The 21,418-nt window shown below is 44.9% G+C and overlaps 2 protein-coding genes and 1 pseudogene across 5 annotated transcripts; 1 reads left to right on the top strand and 2 right to left on the bottom strand.

The window, feature by feature from the left end:
• Positions 1 to 2,039: 2,039 nt before the first annotated feature.
• On the bottom strand, positions 2,040 to 2,459 carry LOC136509518 (uncharacterized). The gene has a single exon (XM_066504286.1). The coding sequence runs from the start codon at positions 2,457 to 2,459 to the stop codon at positions 2,040 to 2,042; it is 420 nt and encodes a 139-aa protein (XP_066360383.1).
• Positions 2,460 to 6,454: 3,995 nt separating this feature from the next.
• On the bottom strand, positions 6,455 to 10,114 carry LOC136506503 (pumilio homolog 24-like). Of its 4 annotated transcripts, none has more exons than XM_066501428.1 (9): positions 9,409 to 10,114; positions 9,181 to 9,286; positions 8,779 to 9,025; positions 8,479 to 8,550; positions 8,267 to 8,317; positions 8,117 to 8,167; positions 7,913 to 8,019; positions 7,673 to 7,837; positions 6,455 to 6,718 (listed from the first exon to the last, which is right to left on the bottom strand). In XM_066501428.1, the coding sequence occupies exons 3-7, from the start codon at positions 8,836 to 8,838 to the stop codon at positions 7,945 to 7,947; spliced, it is 309 nt and encodes a 102-aa protein (XP_066357525.1). In that variant the 5' UTR covers positions 8,839 to 9,025; positions 9,181 to 9,286; positions 9,409 to 10,114; the 3' UTR covers positions 6,455 to 6,718; positions 7,673 to 7,837; positions 7,913 to 7,944. The 4 variants fall into 4 exon arrangements, with proteins under 4 accessions (XP_066357525.1, XP_066357524.1, XP_066357526.1 ...); XM_066501427.1 differs by lacking the exon at positions 6,455 to 6,718 and adding an exon at positions 7,510 to 7,562 and having other exon boundaries at positions 9,481 to 10,114; XM_066501429.1 differs by lacking the exon at positions 6,455 to 6,718 and adding an exon at positions 7,510 to 7,562 and having other exon boundaries at positions 8,779 to 9,008.
• Positions 10,115 to 17,840: 7,726 nt separating this feature from the next.
• Positions 17,841 to 19,684, top strand: LOC136509278 (transcription repressor OFP15-like; annotated as a pseudogene).
• The last annotated feature ends 1,734 nt before the right edge of the window (positions 19,685 to 21,418 follow it).

The following is a 21,418-nucleotide window of genomic DNA, read 5'->3' on the forward strand; positions in this document are numbered from 1 at the left end:
ACCCAGATCCTAACAAAATTTGAACCACCAAATTTGGATTTCCCAAACTCCAGATATAAAATTTACAAAACAGCATGAAATCTGAATTTAAATGAGCTATCCTATTCTCTACTGTCGCTGACCGGTGGGACCCGCAAAACAGTTGACCCCACATGTCAATGACACGAAACAGAGCAGCGGCGCTACACAACGCTTGCGCGGCCAGAGCTTGTCGCCGGTGAGCTCGCCGATGGTGGCATCTACACATCAGGACCCCCACGACCTCCCGCACCTACTGGTGCCACAAGATGGGCCGATGGCCGAAGCTACAAATGGCGACGGCGTTCATGGCGGCTCGACGGCGCTACGCCGGCGATGACCACAGAGACCCAATCACAACTAGGATGAGCATCTACGACCCCTGGCTAACCTAGCGCATAAGCTATCGCAGCAAGAGGTGGACGGAGATGGCGTGGCCACGACGACAGACTCGGCGGCAGAACTCCGGTGAGCTCATGCGCGGTGCTGAGGCTTTACCGGCACGGTCAGTGAGCACGGGTGGGCACGGTGAGATGGTAGGAGTATGGTGAAACTTCCACAGTGGCTAAGGAGCAATGCGGGCGAGCCTAGCGCTGTAATGGCGACGACGAAGGTGGGAAGTACTCGGCTGCTGCTGTGGTGCTTCGACCAGTGAAGGAGGAGGCAGAAAAGCGAAAATGGGAGCGCGGCTCAGTGCGGGCGGATGCTGGGGTGATAAGGCTGGCTCTGGCCTGGCTCTGCCGCGCTGGGTAGGGCGTCAGCGACGCACGGCCATCCTCGCTTCCACGCGGTACGCAAGCTCTGTGATGGTCGGCCACCGAGTTGTTTGATTCAGTTCATTCAGACTCGCGATGCTATGCCTGACAGCGCACTTTCGTGGAGCTTGATCTTCTAATCCATGAAGTATTAGCGCACATAATCAAAACCAAACTTGTAGCTCAATGTACCAACTTTAATTATTCTTAAAGGGTCATGTGCTAACTCTCAACGAAAACCGAGTTATATCATCCCAAAGTTGAGGTTTTCAAACTGTCAGTTAACTGACTTGGCAAAATTTTACAAAGTGTTGCAACTAGTGTTTTGTTGATTTTTGTGAGCTCCAAAAGACTAAGCTATGCACCTTATCATCTCATGACCCAAAAATAAAAGTTGTTCCCCATATCAAATACTACAACTTTGCTTTAGTGACCACCTACATGCAAAGTCTCTAGCATATGGTTCAAACTTGGTCAAACCTATTACATTCAAATGATGACTTGTTCATGAACTATGACTTAGTGACTCATTTAGCCCTAGCCATGAATACCAAAGTTGTTCATAATGATACTCTAAATATGTTTAAGCTAATTGCAAGGTCACACAATCATTTCATACATTAGTTGCTCATAAAGCTTTTCAGGTCAACACACATAGCATCACTTAAGTACATGGTCATGAAAAATGATCTTCAAGAACAATGTTACATTTGTCACCCTAAGTGTAGCTAATATGTTTTAGTGACTCACATCAACCATCTACATGTATTCACTCATGATCATATGCATATTTTCCAAGAAACATGAAATAACAAGCAATGTTTCATATGTTTCAATCACATGTTTCAGGTGTAAATGCTTATATATGAATGCTTGATGCTCATGCTCATGCTATGCAAGTCAAATTATGCAAGGCTAACACCTAGGGTGTTACAGCGCACGCCGCCGAGGCCGGGGAAGAAGCAGGGGGAGACCATCTCCAAGGGACACAGGAACTACGACCTCCGGGGCATGGCTTTGGGAAATGGAGCAGCCGCTCACTACCCCAGTGGCATGGCGCCGCTCCAAGTGAGCTCCTACTCTAGTGAAAAGCTAGCAACCAGCCTCAAGCTTGAGCAGAGCACAGCTTGCTCACTCTTCTTGTACTAGCACACCGTAGCTGTGAGAACAGAGGTCCAAGAAGAGGAAAAAGGAAGCTCTCTGGTGGTGCCGGTGCGTGCTTGCTTGCTTGCGGGTGGCAGAGTAGAGTCGGCCATCCATGGACGCCTACGAGCCAACCAAGGTGGTGTTCTCGCAGATCCAGATGCTGGACCCATACCACGCCGCCAAGATCATGGGCTTCCTCCTCATCCAGGACCACGGCGAGAAGGAGATGATACGACTCGCCTTCGGCCCCGAGGCACTGCTCCACACCGTCATGGGCAAGGCGCGCAAGGACCTTGGCCTGCTCCCAACACCGGGCTCCGGCCCGGGCACGCCCACCTCCGCCGCGCACTCGCCGTTCCTCCTCTCGCGCCAGAACTCCGGCCGCAGCGGCGGTGGTGGCGTCGGCACTGCGTCGTCGCCGCTCTCGGTGTCGTCACCCTCGTCGTGGGCACCGTCGCCCGTGTTCTCCAGGAGCAACAGCGTCGTCAGCAATGGCGTGGCGGTGGAGGATGCGTTGGCTGCCGTCGGGGAGGACCTCATGAGCCCGGCCGCAGGCGATAATGCCCCGTCGTCGCCCTTCTTCGCCGTCGGGGACCCGCTCCTCGATGAGCTCCAGCTGCAGGAGCAGCTCATGTTCCTCAACAATGCCGGCGGCGGCCACCAACTGCCCCTGTTAGACGCCGTTGGGTTCTTCCTGTACGACAGCCTCGGCTGGGCCAATGGCGGTGGCCCAGGGCACCACCGGAGCTCGTCGGTCAGCGAACTCTACCTCGGCACCGCCGGAGCTCGTCGGTCAGCAAGCTCTGCCTCGGCAGGGCTGACGGACTTGGCTGGAAGCCCTACATGCACTACGCCCGCGGGTACTGCAAGAACGACAACTCTTGCCGGTTCATGCACGGCGGCCTCCCCGACGATGCCACCGCTCTCGCCGGTGCTAAGATGGACACCGCCACCTTGGAGCAGCAGTGCCAGGACATCCTGCTGCGCTCCAAGTTCCAGCGCCTTGCCACCGCCGCCGCCTTCCCCTACTCCCCGACTGGCTCGCTCCCTGGCTCCCCGTCCGCGGCTACCAAGTGCCTCAACTTGTTCCAGGAGCCTGGCGTCGAAGAAGTCGACCACGCACACGTCGGGGTCCCCCGCTCGCGCCCGCAGCGCCGCCTCCAGCCTCGCGAGCGCGGCCGCCGCCAGCAACGCGTCGCCGGGGCCTGGCCCGCACCCGTCGATCGCCAGCACCCGCACCCTGCCCCTGTCCTCCGTGTTGCCCGGGCTCAGCGCGCCGCCCACGCCCAGCGCGCCGTCGAAGAGGAACTTGCTCTCCAGCAGGGAGAAGATCTCGTAGCAGAGCTTGCCCAGGTCCACGTCGGGTGAAGGCGACGCCATAGCTGCAGCAGATGGGAGAGATGGACGGGAGATGGGTGGCGTGAGCAGGAGTGTGGCGAGCTGTCGGTTGCGGTGGTGGTGATGGCTCGACGGCTCAGCGCGCGCTCACGGCCTGCTTATAGATGGCCACACTGCAGCCAGCCACCACACCAGTGAGCGTTTCTGCTCTGCTGCGCGCCTACGCCAATAGGAGGAGGCGGGTTCTGAAGATAAAGAAAGGCAAGGGGTTTTCTGTAAATGTACGTTGTATTTAAGGTTAAATAAATAGTATGGACCTACAGGGAACCATTTTAAAAATTTATGGACCCAAAAATACAGTTTCAAAGTTGATTAACCTATATGATTGGTCTATATGATACCCCAACGAAAGTTAATGAACCTATGACGCATTTGACTCTTATTTATATTACTAGTAGTCGCTGCATGCTTCATGCTGTCGTCATCCATGTCATCCGTATGTGGATCGGCCGAGGCAATACATGCATGCTGTAACGGATCTCAATGCAATGGAAGGCTAGTCTCAGCGACTCTTCCCGATCGATCGCCGTCACGTTTGGCGGCTGTATGTAGGTGATATTTTTCTTTCCATCTACTGTTGCCTATTGTTAATTGATCTATGTAGGTGCTAGGCCCTGCCTGCTCATAACTCTATGTAGAGGTTCAATTTCTAATCCTCAAGGATATATATATGATCCTTAGTTCTCTCTAATCCAGACTGGAAGCGTTCATCGCACCACAAGTTAATCGGCAATTTTGTATGAAAGTTGTCCTTTCAGATGCTTATTTCATTAGCTATGACTAGCCACTCCTACCACACTAAATAGTCAAAACTGATAAAATGTTGGCACAAAATCCGATACCAGAATCCAGCACCTCAACCAGGTCCTAAATCAGCAATCACACGAACCCGAAATAGCTGACCACATATATCAGCGGTAAACGATCGTGGATTATTTACTGCTGGCTGGTTTGGTGCGAGAGAAAAATATTATTCCAGCTTATAATCCACGATCGTATACGAGCAAGCGAACATGCAGTATTAGTATATCTCTGGTATTAAGTTCATAAAGCCTATTTAATTCGGCAAATTTGAGTATTCGACACCCTACCACGCAACCAGAACTACACTGAAAAGTCTAGTCCTCAGTGGCAGCCCAGCCTACGATCAACCATTCCCAACTTAAGATGTCAAAGCAAGCACACATCGACCTCTAAACCTAGATATTCGAATAAATACCACAAACATATGACCAATAACTTTTTGATAGACTATAATCATCATTAATATTAATAGCCACCATAATTGTTCCGCTTTCTATATAGCGAAAAATATAACGAAAAAACTGCTCACTATATGCCGGAACATATGTCCTCAGATCTTTAATATATATAAAACTGCTCAATATATGTCATTTAAGAATAGTCTAGTAACCCATTAAATCTTGACCCATATTACTCACCATCATCATTATGTAAACTTGTAAAGTAGCCCATCTGATCATCATCTAGATTCCTAGCTCACATATGTCATCATGAAAAAAAATTACAATGTAACCCTTCAATATAATTTACATTTAAAAACATAACCTAAAGCAACCTCTAAAGCTAAATGGCATACACATATCATTATAAGAAATACCAAAACACTTCTCTACATACTTCTAAGTTATCCTTTTTTCATTATTAATATAGACAAATTAACTCAAGCTTGGAGAGCTCATATATGCATGAAGTGATCGATTTCCAAGCCAAATAAAAAGTTGAATGTGTAGGTGCAATGTAAAGGGGAAAATAGAATGGAGATGGAAAATATATAAAGTAGTAATTGGTGGTAACTAAAGTATATAGGATGCTACCCCTTTTATATTAACTTTTATGAATTTTGTATTGAATATTTTGGCTCATAAACCATTTTAAATTAAAAAATATTTCAACTATAAAGTTTTAGATCTCTTCGAAAAATATAGTTTTCGTATAGTGAGTCTCAATTCGTTGTCATTTGGGAAAAAAATTCAAAAAAAATAAATTTCAAGATCCAAAAATTCAACAAAATTGGGCCTGTAAATGATCTTAAATAGAAAACTTAGACAATTGTAAAGTTTTAGATCTCGTCAAGCTCTACACTTTTGATATACCATTTGTTTCCATCTGAATTAAATTTAAAAAGATATGAATTTATTTGTTCGACATCTATTTTCAGAGGCGATTGACACCCCTGAAAACCACCCTTGAAGAAAAGGGTATGCGATTGTAAAAATCATCTGCGTAGTTGAAATGAGAGAAAGTAAAGATAAGTAATTTTTGCTTGTCACGTCCTCCAAATTTATACACTACTAGCAAAAGTGCCCGTGCTTTGCAACGGGAAGAAATTAATCCTAGGACATTGGAAATGTATTTACAAAATAAGAAAAAAATCATTTATTTTTTAATTATAATTGAACAAGTCTGTTCACTGAATTTATAATTAACTGTAACATTGAGGACTTTCATGTAAAATTACCTAACACAATAGCACCATGTATTGTATGCTTTGAATTTTGCATGAAGTATAAAATGGGTTCGTGTAACAAAATTTCAGATGCTAGAACATTAACATGTAGTACAATATTACTTCGCTACTTCAATATCACCAACGAAATATGGTTCAATAACTTATAAATCAACAAAGCATCCTTTGATTTTATATTCATGAGATGATCAGCTGACATGTGCATCATCTAAAACAAACGGGGCAGTTTTGAGTAAATAACATCCATTTAGAGATTAAAATTTTCTAAGGAACTGTTGGACTGATGATAGTGGTTGATAAAGGGTCTGCTTGGTTCTGGGCGTAGCTCGCCTCGCCTTGTCTTGCTGCATCAGCACGAACGACGAGGAGCTCGCTCGGTCGAGCAAGCCGATTTGGCTCTCCCACAGGAGCAAGCCAAATCTTGCTCATCCCAAAGAAAGTAGATTCCATTAACCAATACAAATTTCTCCACATTAGATAGAGATCAATAGTTAGATTAACATTAAGATCCACAAAAGTCATCATTTGTCGGTCCAATTTTGTACTTGAAGATAAAACTAATAAGGAATGGACAATGGTCATTGTTAGGAAAAATGATTGTCTTTCAAATCAATTTTGGACTTCTACATTAAATTAACATGGCATGAACAATGAGCAATGGTCATTGTTGGGTGGGTAAAAAACAGTTCTTATACAAATCAATGTTGTGGTATGCCATACTAAGGACAAATTGAATATCGAGGTCATGATGTCAAAATGAGTTGCTCATAAAAACTCATAAACAGTAAAGAGCAGGTTTCTCATCTCCATGGAGCAATGGATAACAGCAGATCACCTCATATAATATTTCTTTACCAAAATTTGTTTGAATTAATTCTCCAACATTTTCAATGCATGATTGGACGAGAGCCTGCAAACAAATTAAAAAATATATTAGGACCAAATCCAATCATCTAACTGCATGAGATGCTTATAAGGAGGATAAGATGTTTATGTTTACTCCAGGTGCTTGAAGCGTACAGAAAAGTTAGTTGATCTTATTTAAGAACCCGTTTGTATTGGTGGTGGGACTAATTTTTATAAGGGTGTGCTTAATTAGGTAGTATTCTCTCTTTAAGCACTAATGCTTAAGCACCTTGCATTATACATGCCCTAAGCTCAGAGCCAGATTGCAAACAGGAGTGAATGTAACCTGGAATACATCCATTTCCATCCACGAGGTATTTCATATTTGCGGTGCCATTAGTATTTAGTAAGTATGCTTCTAGTACATAGAAAATAGAATTCCATCGAGATAAGTGCAACGACAAGACAGGCCAAGATGCAGAAATACAATAAGAATCAGTGGTAACTTCAGAAACAGAAGGGCAATAACCAGGGACGAAGCCAGAAAAAAATTTAGGAGGGGCTGAACAAAAGAATAGAGGTTTTTTTATCTTCTCTTAGCCTTAGCCCCTCCTACCTAATACATATATGCATAAAATTTTAAGGAAGGGCTTAGGGAGGCTCCACGTGCCCAGGATCGGTAGGGGGGCTAGAGCCCCCCCCAGCCCCACCGCTGCCTCCGTCGCTGGCAATAACCTATATTATTTCAAAGGGTTGGATACAGAATAGTCACTACGCAGATAAAAAGGGTGGATACACAAGCAATGCTGCAGGTGACCTACTACTGCACATAATTTACTGTCCACTTATTGCTTCCTTTCTATAACCATGGCTGTTCACACAAAACATTGTGCACTGAGATCAGTAGCCTGCAATTAGAGGTTTTGTGATTAAACTGTATCTAACCATGTTGCAAGAATTAACACACTTCTTAAAAGAGTGATATTGGTCACTTTAATGAAATAGGTACGGGCATCACCTCAGCAAGCTCACTTTTGATCAACAGTTCATGTCGCCTTTGTAATGGATCCTTCTTGCTCTCAGACACAATTTGCATGCCTACTAAGCCATTGGGATCGTCATCAATCACACCATCTACTTTATTTTCTAATTTAACTTCGGTAGCTGTCTCTGATATCTCACCCTGAACCAGAAACATCAACTATTTAGGATATCTTTCTCCATAGAATACTTGGACATAAAAGAGTAGCTAACTTGCCTCCATTGAACTAAGAGAAGGCACATTGTAGTTTAGACAAGCCAGATCATCCAGAGAAAGCGTGAGCAAAGAGGGTGAAGTAGTTGCAGCAATTGTTGTCTCACATTCTGTTCCAGCAAATAAATCCATTAGTAAAGTCTTAAGTGCGCAAGTTTACAAAATATGAAATAAAGATAAACTATTTGGACAAAGGAAAACTATTACCTTGTCAAAAATGATTTGCGTTAAATGTTTGGCCAGCTCTTGAATCACAATCTTCCAGGCCAAAAATAAACTTTTAGTGTTGCCCATTTCTGACTGCTCGCAACAAGAGACATGATTTTCTCAGAAAGCAGACTGTAGGTGCTAACCAACCTTAGAAACAAGCTTTGTGTCATCAACAATGGAAATAATGGAGATAAGGAACTGGATGAAAAAGAGATGTGTTAGTAGAGCACTGAGGGTAAATCCAAAGCATTTGCAAGAACAAACTTGAATCTTGTCTAGAAAAGGGAGAAATGCTTCACAGGTCACAATATCTCATAGTTTAAGAGCAAAAGAATTTTAAATAAATAGTCATTACTCACAAGACATCCAAAATCACTTAGAGCAAGCTTCATAATGCGCCCCTTCAAACTTTTAATAATCTTCTTCATGTCCTGAAACACATTGCCATGTCCATTTAGTCTTGTTAGTACATACAGCAGAAAATAAATACGCAATAAGGAGTGCTCAGTACAGTGTAGTGCATAATTCAATTTGCAAAGATACAAGCGCCACAAAATTTATACAAAACTAAAGCAGCACTGAATAAATCAATAGCGGATAGTGGCGGAGAAAGTGATTGATCTGGAGTTAACATATAATAAGAACCTGTACAGAAATACCTTTGCACTGCCATGCTTGAGGCAACTAATTCCCAATTTTAAGTGAACTGAATCACACATAGATCAGGGCATGGGAAGGTTCAGTTCCACTGCAAGACAGGACATTGAAAGATACTGTCCATAAGAAATTCCAAACATCAGCTCATACTCCAGTTCGTCCTCCTACCGTTCCATGCAGTCCTCCCCCAGGCCGCTGCCGCGGAGGTAGCTCACAGAGAATAGCATACCAACTACTCTTGTTAGTATACTACTCAGTGTTATGTAAGAAGAAAAAAGCACATATGAATACCTAGTATTAACTAAACCTAGCGAATCCAAAGAGAATAGCATATGAACTACTCCAGTTTAAAAGAGAAAAAGAAAAAAAACTAAAACTACTTATAGCAACATCAAGAAGCAAACCTTGCTGGATCGTGTGTACGGTGACATCAAGAGCTTTTGTTCTTGTTCAGCATGGCAAGATCAGGCTTCTGTACTTGTTCAGATCCGCGAGATCAGGATTTAAAGCCTACAAAAACAGGATATCCCAATGGCACCTTTTAAGTTTAGTTTCAACCGAAATCTCTAATATATAAATAGAAAAAAAGTGAAGGAATTTGTGTCTGAACGTGGAGTCCATGTGGGACTTACCATGGATTTTTCCCCGATTCGAGCGGGTGTTTTAGAAATTTTTAATAGGCTATTTATCCCCTCTAATTGTACCTTTCACCTCCGCCGCCTGAGCCTGCTCGCCGTCGGGTCGCTCGGCTTCGGGTGATGGCCAGAGGTCGAAGACAAAGTTGACGTGTGGGGCCCACGCGTCAACAAGTAGACAGAGAAAAGTAACCAGGGTGAATAGGTTATTTCGCATGCTCTATAGGTCTTCTCAGGCTCACTGCTACGCTGCGTGACTGCGTGCCATATCCGTAAAAATAGTAAAAACATAAAAAGTTCACTGTTTAGGATGGTAAGAGCAAATAAAAGTGGCAAACGAAAGACTGTCATCCGTGACTATAGAAAAAAAAAGTTTAAAATCCCTGAATTTTTTCCCGATTCGAGCTGGTTTCTTCGTTGGATTGGATTTCGATTCCAACTCGCTACGTGGATGGAGCGTCGGTGATGCCATGAACGTCGACCAATGCAGCGGCGCCAGCTTGCGGCAGCAGGGCCCGGGAGGAGGCAGCGCAGACTGCTCCATTGAGCATCGGCGCTGCACGCGAGACGGGAGGAGCGGCGGCGCTGCGTCGGACACGGAGGGAGGGAGGGCCGAGCCGAACTCGGAGCGGCGCGACGCCGGCGTGTGCGTACGGCGGCGCAGCGTTCTTGCGGATCTGTGACGGAGACGGAGAGAGGGAAGGCGAACTCGGAGCGGCGTGCGGCGTGCGGCGTGTGCGTACCAAGGTACAGCGTGCGTGCGATTGGAATTGGAATAGGATAAGCGGAAAAAAAAGGAAAGTCACGGGCTGAATACAACTCGGAAGCCCAACATGAGCCCGACCAGTTTCAGGACGAAACCAAGTGAATAGTTGGGCTGAACGAAAATATAAAGCGAACAGAAATTTTGTCTTTTATTATTAGGGATAGATTTGTTTTGTACTACCTATCTAAATTAGTCATTACTGACTATTAAACATTTTTTTGGGGGTGATGTTGAGAGTGAAAAGACTGGAAAATAGAGCAATGCGCGCACATGGCCACGAATTGGAACGTGCACGGTGCGAATCTTCCATTTTTATCGTGTTCATAAATGCCTTTCTCCCCCCTATATATTCCGCATCCACGGATGACGGAACAGTGCTTCTGTGTAAGTACTACAGCAGTAGGCCATTAGGGAGTGAAAGAAGCGAAAGAAGGGCCGAATGTTCAAACCTACCCAGCCCTTGTTTAGTTGGCCGGGGCCGCCAAATTTACTGTAGTATTAACTAATTAGGTTTAAAACGTTCGTCTCGCAAAGTACAATCAAACTGTGCAATTAGTTTTTGATTTCGTCTACATTTAGTACTTCATGCATGTACCGCAAATTTGATGTGACGGGAAATCTTCTTTTTGCATAGTGCCAAATTCAGGAGTTTGGGAAACTAAACATCCCCCAGTTTAGTTACCAGGACATGCATGTTACTGCTTAAGATGTTAAGAGCATCTCCAAGAGTTACGAATTTCTTTCTAAAACCGTAAAGTTTTTCAACTCATCAAAAATATATATTGGGAGATGAGATTAGGAACTCTTTACTCGTCTTAAACTACTACGCATACTTAGCAATATATTAGTCTGTCAGGTCCCAAAAATTATATTTCCTTCTCTAGACGAAATCGATGTTACCGTGCAACAACGATTATACTCGGCAACAAACATGTCCCATACACTATACATGCACATGCAAGCATCGACAACGAAATCTCCGCGGCAGAGCATTTTGCTATTCTGAAGTCTGAACCGCTGCGAACCTACAGCGGAACGCTGCATTTTTTTTCATTTTCCCCCGCCGCTAGTGCGGTCACGGTCTCCGCCGCAGCCCGTCGCACACGCACAGGCACAGCACAGATTGCCATTGCCTGCCGCTGCCGGCCGAGTGCCCACCATGCATGCACAGTGCCAAACTGCAACCAGAGCAGGCAAACCCCAGAACGTGTAATTCACTGCGGCCACCAACCCGTCAACCACAACCACAACCACAACAAGTAACCACCACAAAAATTACATGTTTATGGGATATGGATTTAGTACAAAAGTTGTGTACAATGTTACGGCTCTCACATTGGAAAGGCTGAACAAACTAAACAAACACATTCTGGTGTTAGAGATTCATCCAAATCACACCATTTCATGTGAAGCGAAAAGAGAGGTTTTGTTGAACCGGCACTACCACTGTTTTAAAGGACTGCATGTAGGGTTTCGAGGCCGGGACTTCTTCATTCCTCGGGGCTTAAAAGACAGATTGGGTTTCCTCAATTGGCTGTTGCCCTTACATTTATGCTAGTAGAAAATCTAAAGTCCAGGTCTTATTTAGATTACAAGTTTTTTCACTCTCTCTCCATCACATCAAATCTTTGGACACATGCATGGAGTATTAAATGTAGATAAAAAAATAATTAATTACATAGTTTGATTGTAAATTACGATACGAATCTTTTGAGCCTAGTTAGGCCATGATTGGACAATAATTGTTAAATACAAACGAAAGTGCTACCGTGCTAAATATTGATTCCTAACATCAATCTAAACAAGGCCCCAGACTGTATACAGCAACTCTATTCTCCTTCAGAAGATATTCTTTTCCCTTCTTCGCCCTATTCGTTTGGGCTGGTTTGGCTTATAAGCCATGGCTGAAAGTACTGTTGGGTGGTTTAGTGTGGAAAAAAAATATTATTCGTTGGCTGATAAGCCAGGCCTTATAAGCCAAACACGAGCAAACGAACGTGCTGCTTGTCATTCAAAGCTGCATATAAATGAGCTTTGCAGGTCTTTAATCCGGACTCCATATCCCTCCCGATGGATACATGTAAGCGTTGATTGGCCAGATTTCTAGTGCTAACAACTAACAAGACTATCTTAGCCCTTCTTGTTTAGGGCCCGTTGGTTTTCTCGCAATCGTGGCATGGAAGATTTCCACATGGAACGATAGGCCAATTTATCAGCATGTTTGCTTGGTTATAAACGATCGTAAATTTTCAGTCAGAACAGTATTTTTCTCTCACACCAAACCAGCCAGTCGTAATAATCCACGATCGTATACGATCGTGTCAGCCCTATGTAACACCTCTGGTGTTTTGACCTAATACTAAAATTTGACATGTCATCATGTGCATTGCAAAGCATTCATATAGTATAAAGTTTTGAATGCATTCACTAAATAAGGTTTATTTCATAATGTTGTTATTTCATGTGATGTGTTTCAAAAACCCTAAATACAGATCATGACCACAAGGGTCAAATTTCATGTGTTCATGTGAGGCCATGTGTCATTTGACTCAAATAACCCTAATGGGCCATGTTACTGGTCAAAAATCAAAATCTAAGTGAAAGAAAGACAAATCAAATTTGAATTCATATTCAAATTATAAAAGTCCTTTTTGCCCCTTTTTACTAATTCAAAATCCATGAGGAATTTGGGGTTGAGGCAAAAAGCAAAGTTGGAGATTATTTTATAAGGATCAACTTTGGTATTCAAAGTTTTTCAAGTTTACATACAAAATTTGGAGTAATTTTGGAATGATTCAAATCTTTAAATGTACCCCAAATGTGAAATTCAAAATGGAGGCAGAATTTGAAAATGTTTCTTAAACCAAAGTTGTAGTACTTGAAAAGTTGAGCAACTTTCATTTTTGGAGATTTTCAACTTATTTAGAAAATTTCTGAGTAATTTGAGATATGAATGCAGTGGCAGTTCTGTAATTATTTCAAAATTTCATCTCCACCTCACTGCTTGCCGCCGGCGCCACGCGGAGTTCACCGCCGTTCGGTTTTCACTGCTTTCACGCGCAGTGACACGCCGATGTCACCGTGGCAAGTCCGCCCGTGCGTTGGCGACACCGGACGCCTCCTTCCAGGCTATAAATAGCCACCGTCGTCGCCGTCGCTCCCATTTCTTCCCTCTGCTCTGCTCCGCCACCGCGTAGCTCCGCCGCTCGCCGTTGGTCTCGTCGAGCCGCGTCTGTCGTTCCTAGCTACGTCAACGCGAGCGCTTTGGTCTTGTGCTCCTCCTCGACTTGCTCTCGTCGCTGGTGTTGGCCAGAATCGCCCGGCGCAACCCGTCTTCCCCGTGACCGGTTAGAGCTCCGCCGCGACTGCCTTCACCGTGGCCAGGCTACTCCAGGCCATCTCCGACTGCGCCAAGCACATCATCGTGATCACTGTGAGCTCCTGAGCGTGTTGCTCACTCTTCCGTTGACTGTACTGCGTCGTAGCCCTAGTTACATCGACCACCGTCGGGTCCGTGCCGCCATGGCCGGCGTCGAGTTCCTTCCGGTGTGTCCTTTTCTATTCTGAGGCTTGGGATAGGTGCGCGACTTGGTGTAGATCATGTAGGAGCAGTTCGTGTCGCCGGGGAGTCACCACCGGCGCGTTTTGCTGGCTGGAGCTGGCCGCGCCGCCGTGCCTTGCCCACTGTCGCTGACGCGTGGGGTCAGGCTGTCAGTGATGCTGAGGAAGAAGAATAGTGAGCTTTGGTTATTTTCTGATTTTGAATAGTGCAGAAATTTGGCAATTTTGTAGGAATTTATTTACACATTCAAAAATTCTGAAAATTTTTGTGTAGCTTCTGTACATATTCTAGTATGATTTAAAAATTTGAAACTTGGAATTTGAATAAATTTTTAATGTTCAAATATTTGGTCCATTAATTGAAAAATGCAATTTCCATGATTTTTGTAGGTCACTATATAACTCCAAAAATTATGAAATTTATTTTGGTACACTAATTTATCATGAGGAAGCTTACATAAAAATTTGAGCTTAATTGGACAAAGTTTATTTTATACCTAATATAGACTTAAGTATTTAATTAATTATTCATTTAATCAATGTTTAATCAATTAAGATTTGTTTGACTTTAGAATTGATTGTTGACCTTGGGTCATTAACTTATAATGATCCTTAGTACCTTAATTAGTTTTTGAACTAATATCTAATTTGTAATTAGTAAATCTTAATGACATTTCATGTGATAACCAAGGTCATTAACAAGTTAACTCGTCGAAACCCTAAGTGTTTATTAGTGTTGGATCTTGTTTTGGTCATGTTTTGTGACTAGTAGGGTTCCAAGATCCATTAGGTCAAGTCTCATGTGTGGTTCTTAATGATAGGGTTACAGGTAGGTTTTGTTGGCTTGCAACTGTACTGCGAAATAAAATCGTTTGCGGGTGTTTTTACATTTCATGTGCCGTGAAAGCATCATGTTTACATTATCATCATGTTAAAGCATATGTTATCATTTCGTGTAGAACCCGAGAACGAAACGATTCTAGTTGAGCAAGTTCTGGAAGAATCCCCGGTTGTCACGGGATTTGATAATTGTGGTACTAATCCGGAACCGGAAATCGTCAACGAAGGCAAGCCCCGGTTTATGCATTAAGCCATTACCTTGTTACTTTGAAAAGTTTATCACTTATGTTACTTATTGCATTAAGTTGATCAATTCAAATATTACCTACTTGATGCATTACCTACCTTGTTACTCGTTTACCATCCTTGAAGATGTTTTCATTTATAAAGGCGTAGATTGCTTAGTATGCTTTATGGTAGGCTTTCAAAGTAAAAGTTTTGATACAATCAAAGATGGCATACTGGCCGAAGAAAGAAAGAAGGTTGAATGAACTAGAGACTAGTCGGGTGACTTATCTTGAATTGTGGGTAATGTTGCCGATTATGTCGCTTAAAGGCCACTCATTGTGGATCTTCTGAACGAGACACTTTGTAGTACTGGTCACATACTCCGGTAAGCCTACTTCGGCTAATCCGATACTAAGACGAATGCCCGCGCACTGGGAGTGGAGAGATGGCGGGAGTAGCGTGTACCCTCGTGGCTGGAATGTGGCCGGATTTGAGGTGTGCTGTGCTCTCGGGTCGCGTGGAGACGGCTTAGTATAGGAAGATCCGATAGCGAGGTTGATATATGCAAGATTAAGTTCTACATATGTCGTGTGATAAGGAATCCCCAGCTGGGACTTGAATCAATTCGAATTGCCGGTGCTCCGCGGATATGGAGACTCGATTCATTACAGAAGCAATGTAGTACTGGTGAATTACTAAAATATGAGAATAAGAATGGAATGAGAAGGAATGGAATATGAGAAATGTACATTTAGTTTGAAATAATGAACAAAAGATACTTAGTGGTAAAACTCGAAAATAGAATGAAGAATAGTAAGCTTTTGGCAAAGAACTTTTGAATCTTGCTACATCCTTACCTTGTCCCAAACCCCTGCATTTCTAAAGTCTTACACCCCGTTACGTCGGGTTAGTCTTGTTGAGTACTTTTGTACTCAGGGTTTGTTAACCCTTGTTGCAGGTGAGTCGCATGCGCAGGCTTGTTTTGGTCCCTGCTGCATGTCTGTGTTTGAAGTCAATGACGATGAGGAGTGATGAATGGCCTTTGGACAAGGCACTAGTTTGTTTGATGAATAAAGTTAATGTAATATTATCCCACTACTATGGTTGTATGACACGTATGGTATTGTAACTTTGAAAACAACTGGTTTGTAATAATGTTATCTTAAGACTTCCGCTATCTTTTACTCTGGTATATATTTGAATAAACTGTTGTAATCTGCAATGACTGTGATTGGGATCCTGTTTGAAAAGAGAAACGTGGATGATTCGAGTTTTTCGAGGACACCCGACAGACCTGTTGAGTTGTTGGGAACTCGTGTACGCTATTCGAGGTCTGTTAAGACAACGATAGGTGCATGTGGGCCCGATTCCTTAGGAGGTTCTACCACACCCTAGCCGAATAGGCTGTTTATAGTTATTGAATAGCCGGAACAAATCCTGACCTCGTTCCGGAACAACCAAACGAGGCCCTACTGGTCTAAGTGCACCGCCAATTTGTCTCCTACTAATCTAAAGGCATCACCCATTGTTGACGACTGACCCGAGTCAACTAAACCGATTTTCGAGTGAAATATAATCAAGTAAAAATAAACTTATGTATCCATCCAACCACGCCTGGAGTGAATCCATACACTCGGCCAACAAGCTGATTGACATTTTTTTGTTGTTGTTAACGGTGACGGAGACTAAAGTTTAGTAGATGTCACGTCAGGTGTTTAGATTCTAATTAGAAAGACTAAATATGAGTCTAATTAGGCTTAATAGATTCGTCTCGTAAATTAGTCTCAATCTGTACAATTAATTTTATAATTAGTCTATGTTTAGTACTACATGCATGTGTCCAAACATTCAACGTGATAGGGACTAAATCTTAGTAGGGGACCAAACACCCTGGTTTTTCCAGAGTAGCCGGAAAAAACTAAATTTGGATGCAAACTTAGCCCTTGTTTAGTTCCACCCCAACTTCTAAAAAGTTGTTACAGTACCTGTCACATCGAATGTTTGCGGGCCGTGCATGGAGCATTAAATGTAGACGAAAAGAAAAACTAATTGCACAGTTTGGTGGGAAATTGCGAGACGAACGTTTTGAGTCTAATTAGTCCGTATTTGAACACTATTTGCCAAATAAAAACGAACGTACTACAGTAGCTCCAAAATCCAAATTCCTACGACTAAACACAGCCTTACATGCCAAATTTTAACTTATGCGGCACGTTCGGCTACAGCCTTTTGCCACAGTAATTTGTGAGCGGGGAAAAAGCTCAACCAAATTTTGGTGGGAACAACTTGCCAAAATTGGAACTTGGCATTTTTGTGCTATAGAAGTGTCGCGCGTACCAAACAATGGCACAGTGCCTTTCATTTTTTCAATTTCAAAAATAAAAAAGAAAAAGAAATGGTACAGTCGTCTCTTGTGCCCAATCGTGTCCATTCTGCTAACCACCATCTAACGAACAGAACGCAAGTAGGGCCACGTTTAGGCCCCGTTTAGATCCAAAATTTTTTGGATTTTGGTTCACTGTAGCATTTTATTTGTATTTGGTAATTAATGTCTAATTATGGACTAATTAGGTTTAAAAGTTTCGTCTCGCGATTTCTCGACCAACTGTATAATTAGTTTTTTTCGTCTACATTTAGTACTCCATGCATGTGCCGCAAGATTCGATATGACGGTTACTGCGCAAAATTTTTTAAATTCTAAACAGGCCCTGTGTTGGTCACCAAGTTGGCGCCGACTGATTTTGCGAAGTACTGTAGGTACATTAACTTTCGTTTTTATTTGGTAATAATTGTTTAAACATTGACTAATTAGGCTTAAAGTGTTCGTCTCGTAAAGTATAACCAAACTGTGTAATTAGTTTTTTATTTCGTCAACATTTAATACTCCATGCATGTACTACAAATTTGATGTGACGAGAAATCTTGTTTTTGCATAATGTAAGTTGGTATTTTGGATTAACTAAACAGGCCTAGTACGGGAATTATGCATGAGCCACGGGCCCACCCCCATGTTCTTCTCGCTTCCTCCTTAATTGCAGACTGCCAGAGCTTGCTTGCACGCGCCCAGCTGCGGCCCAGCCTCTGCATCCTACTCTCATCTCATCTCATCTTCCTCCTCCCGTCTCCTCAACCACCACTTGAGTTCCTCTCCCTCTCCGATCCGTCTGCTCATCAATTCGTTCGAGCTCGACTCGTCACTCAAGTACTCGCGCGACAGCAATAATTCACTCCATTCCATTCCATCCACCACCACCACCCATCGCCCCACTGCATTCCGTCGACGTCGATCCATCCACCGTTCCTCCCACCCAGTCCCAGAAATGGGCAGGAAAGGCCTGGTCTCCATCTTCTCCCGGCTCGTGGACTCCGGCGCTCCCTCCTCCACGTCCGCCGCCTCCCCGCCGTGGCCGTGGCCGCCGTGCGGGACCAACCCGCAGACGGCCTCCTTCCGCTTAGGCGCCGCTGGCGCCGCTGGCGACGACGACGAGCCATGCTGCACGGCGACGGCAGCAGCCGGTCGCCGGAGCCCTGCAGGTGCCGGGAAGCCGACGATGGTGATGGGCCACGGGGCGGCGCCCGGCGAAATGTACAAGACGGTCAACTCGGTCTACTTCGACGACCCCGCCGCGGACGACTTCTTCTCCCTCGCCGGCGACGGCGACGAGGGGGCAGCTGAGGCGCTCCATGACGACGACGACGACAGCTTCTCGACCACCACGGCGTCCGAGGAGTGGTCGGAGGCCGTGATCCGCAGCCTGGGCCGAACGTCCACCGATCGCTTCTTCTTCGACCCGCCGGGCCCGCTGCCGGCGTCCAACTCCATCCTCGCCAGGGCCGCCGCCGCCGCCCCCGAGCCGACGGCGAGGAAGAAGGCGGTCTCGGCGTCGTCGGCGACGGAGGAGGCGAAGAAGAAGACGGTAAATACGCCCGGCGGCCCCGATGACGCGGACGACGACGACGACGACGTCAAGAAGCAGCGGTGGGCGGCGGCGGCGAAGATGTCTCTGGCGGAGCGCAGCGTGGCGGTGGCGGTGGGCTCGGGCGACCCGTACGGCGACTTCCGGGCGTCGATGGAGGAGATGGTGACCGCGCACGGGCTCCGCGACTGGGCGGCACTGGAGGAGCTCCTGGCGTGGTACCTCCGGATCAACGGCAAGCAGCAGCACCACCTCATCGTCGGCGCCTTCGTGGACCTGCTCCTGGGCCTGTCGTCGTCGTCCTCCCCGCCCTCAAGTACCGCCGCCGAGACGACTAGCACCACCACCACGAGCAGCAGTAGCAGTACCACCACCGGCAGCCGCTGCACCAGCACGACGGCCGCTACCACCAGCGACGCCGTCACAACCGCCGCACCAGCAGCAGCGGTGGTGGAGCATCAGCGTGGCGGAGTAAACCATGTCGCCCCTTGCTCCTCCTCCTCATCCTCCTCGTCCTACCGCGGCCGACGTCCAGTTGGACGTGGAGGCGGTGGAGGGTGACGAGGCGAGTGCTGGTACTGGCAGCGACGGCGATCGTGTTCGTGTCCGCGCCACTGGTAGCGGTAGTGCTCCACTGCGGCTTGTCGCCTGAATGGATGACCTGCTAATCTCGATACCTTACCTCCTGCCTGCTCATGGTTAGTGTTCTGCCGATGATTAACCAAGCCAATTAGTTAACGACAGGATGATTAATTGGACGCTGTCGCTACACTCTTGATTGATCGGAGTTCTTCTTCTTCTTTTTTTACTAATACTAGTGACATGTACTAGTGGTAGTAGGTGCGGATCGAAGGATCCAATGCAATGTACCACTAGTAGTAGGAGTATAGTATTAATTGTATGTGTAGGAAGAGCAGAGGGTTTCGAATTTCGGGCGATTTTCATTTTTAGCCCTCGATTAGTTTCACCCTAAATTCCCAAAAAGTGCTACAGTATCTGTCACATCGAATGTTTGCGGCCCGTGCATGGAACATTAAATATAGACGAAAAAAAAACTAATTGCACAGTTTGGTGGAAAATTGCGAGATGAACGTTTTGAGCCTAATTAGTCTATGTTTGAACACTAATTGCCAAATAAAAATGAAGGTGCTACAGTAGCCCTAAATTTCAACTTTCTGTAACTAAACAAGCTAGTAGGGGTATAAATTTATAAAGAAAATTTGGGTCAAAACTTGTGATTTTCATCTCTACACTACTACATTCATTCCATGAACACACACCTCGCTTCAGCAACGATTCATGGAGTTCGTTGTGGAGTTAATCTCGAGCTTATCCTCAGTATTACGGACCAGGATCGCATGCAGTAGCTACTACTACTGCAAGTTAAGCAGTAGAAGCATCTAAGCCCTCCAAGGAAGCATCAAAGGCTAGGATGAAAAACCTTTTTTCTTTCTCATTTTCCCTCCCCCACGTGCTATCGATCTCACTTTTTTGGAGGGACGGAGTACTCTGGGCCTGTTTAGATTCTAAAAAATTTTGCGTAGTATCCGTCACATCGAATCTTGCGGTATATGCATGGAGTACTAAATGTAGACGAAAAAAAAACTAATTGCACAGTTGGGTGAGAAATCGCGAGACGAAACTTTTGAACCTAATTAGTCCATAATTAGACACTAATTGCCAAATACAAATGAAAGTGCTACAGTAGCCAAAATCCAAAAATTTTTGGATCTAAACGGAGTCTCAGCATAAGAAGGTTGGCGTTATTTTTGTGAGTCACCGACAGAGTAAAAACTCAAGTCAAGTCAAGTATTGTAGCACTTTCGTTGTTATTTGGCAATTAGTGTCCAATCATAGTCTAATTAGGCTTAAAAGATTCGTCTCGTAAATTTCGTCTAAACTGTGTAATTAGTTTTATTTTTTATTTATATTTAATGCTTCATGCATGCGTCTAAAAATTCAATGTGACGGGGTATCTTGAAAAATTTTGCAAAATGAAGTGGAACTAAACTGTACCTAATACGAAGTCATCTATTGGTAGAACGATTTTTCGAAAATTATTCCACCAAAAAATGACTTTAGGTAAAACCACTTGGGAAAAATAATTCTATTTTCACTTAAGCTTGTATATTGAGAAATTATTTGAATGGATCAAAATTATTTTTGAGATTTAGTTGTTCTAGGTAAATTTTTGTATTTTTCAACATATATACACCGTAGTGGTATTGTCGGATACCGTGAGAAGGGGTACCCTAAGCAAGATCCGAAAAAACGACTGCTTAGACTTCGTAAAGATCGAAACCAGCTAAACGCTGCGGGCCTCGGCCGATTGTCCGACTCGCCCGAGGCCCCATCGCCGCGAGCCTCGGCCGACTCTCCGCCTCGCCCGAGGCCCCTCACCACGGGCCTCGGCCGATTCCCCGCCAAAAGCCTCGGCCGGGCCACCGATCCTCCGTCTCGCGCGAGGCGGGCTCGGCAGCACTCCGCTGCCTCTTCCTCCTCCCGTCCCTCTGACAAAACGCCGTGTCGCATTAACTCAGCCGACTGCTGCCCCTGACACCAGCCGCATGCTCGGCACAGTACCACAGAGCGACTGACGGGACAGGAGGCAGGACTGGGCAGGGGTTACCCGCCACTGTACTAACCATCGTGACGCCCATGCCTCACTATGCTGCCAGCTTCCGCTCCGAGGACA

This window comes from Miscanthus floridulus, chromosome 15 (assembly GCF_019320115.1).
Source record: "Miscanthus floridulus cultivar M001 chromosome 15, ASM1932011v1, whole genome shotgun sequence".
Lineage (NCBI taxonomy): Eukaryota > Viridiplantae > Streptophyta > Magnoliopsida > Poales > Poaceae > Miscanthus > Miscanthus floridulus.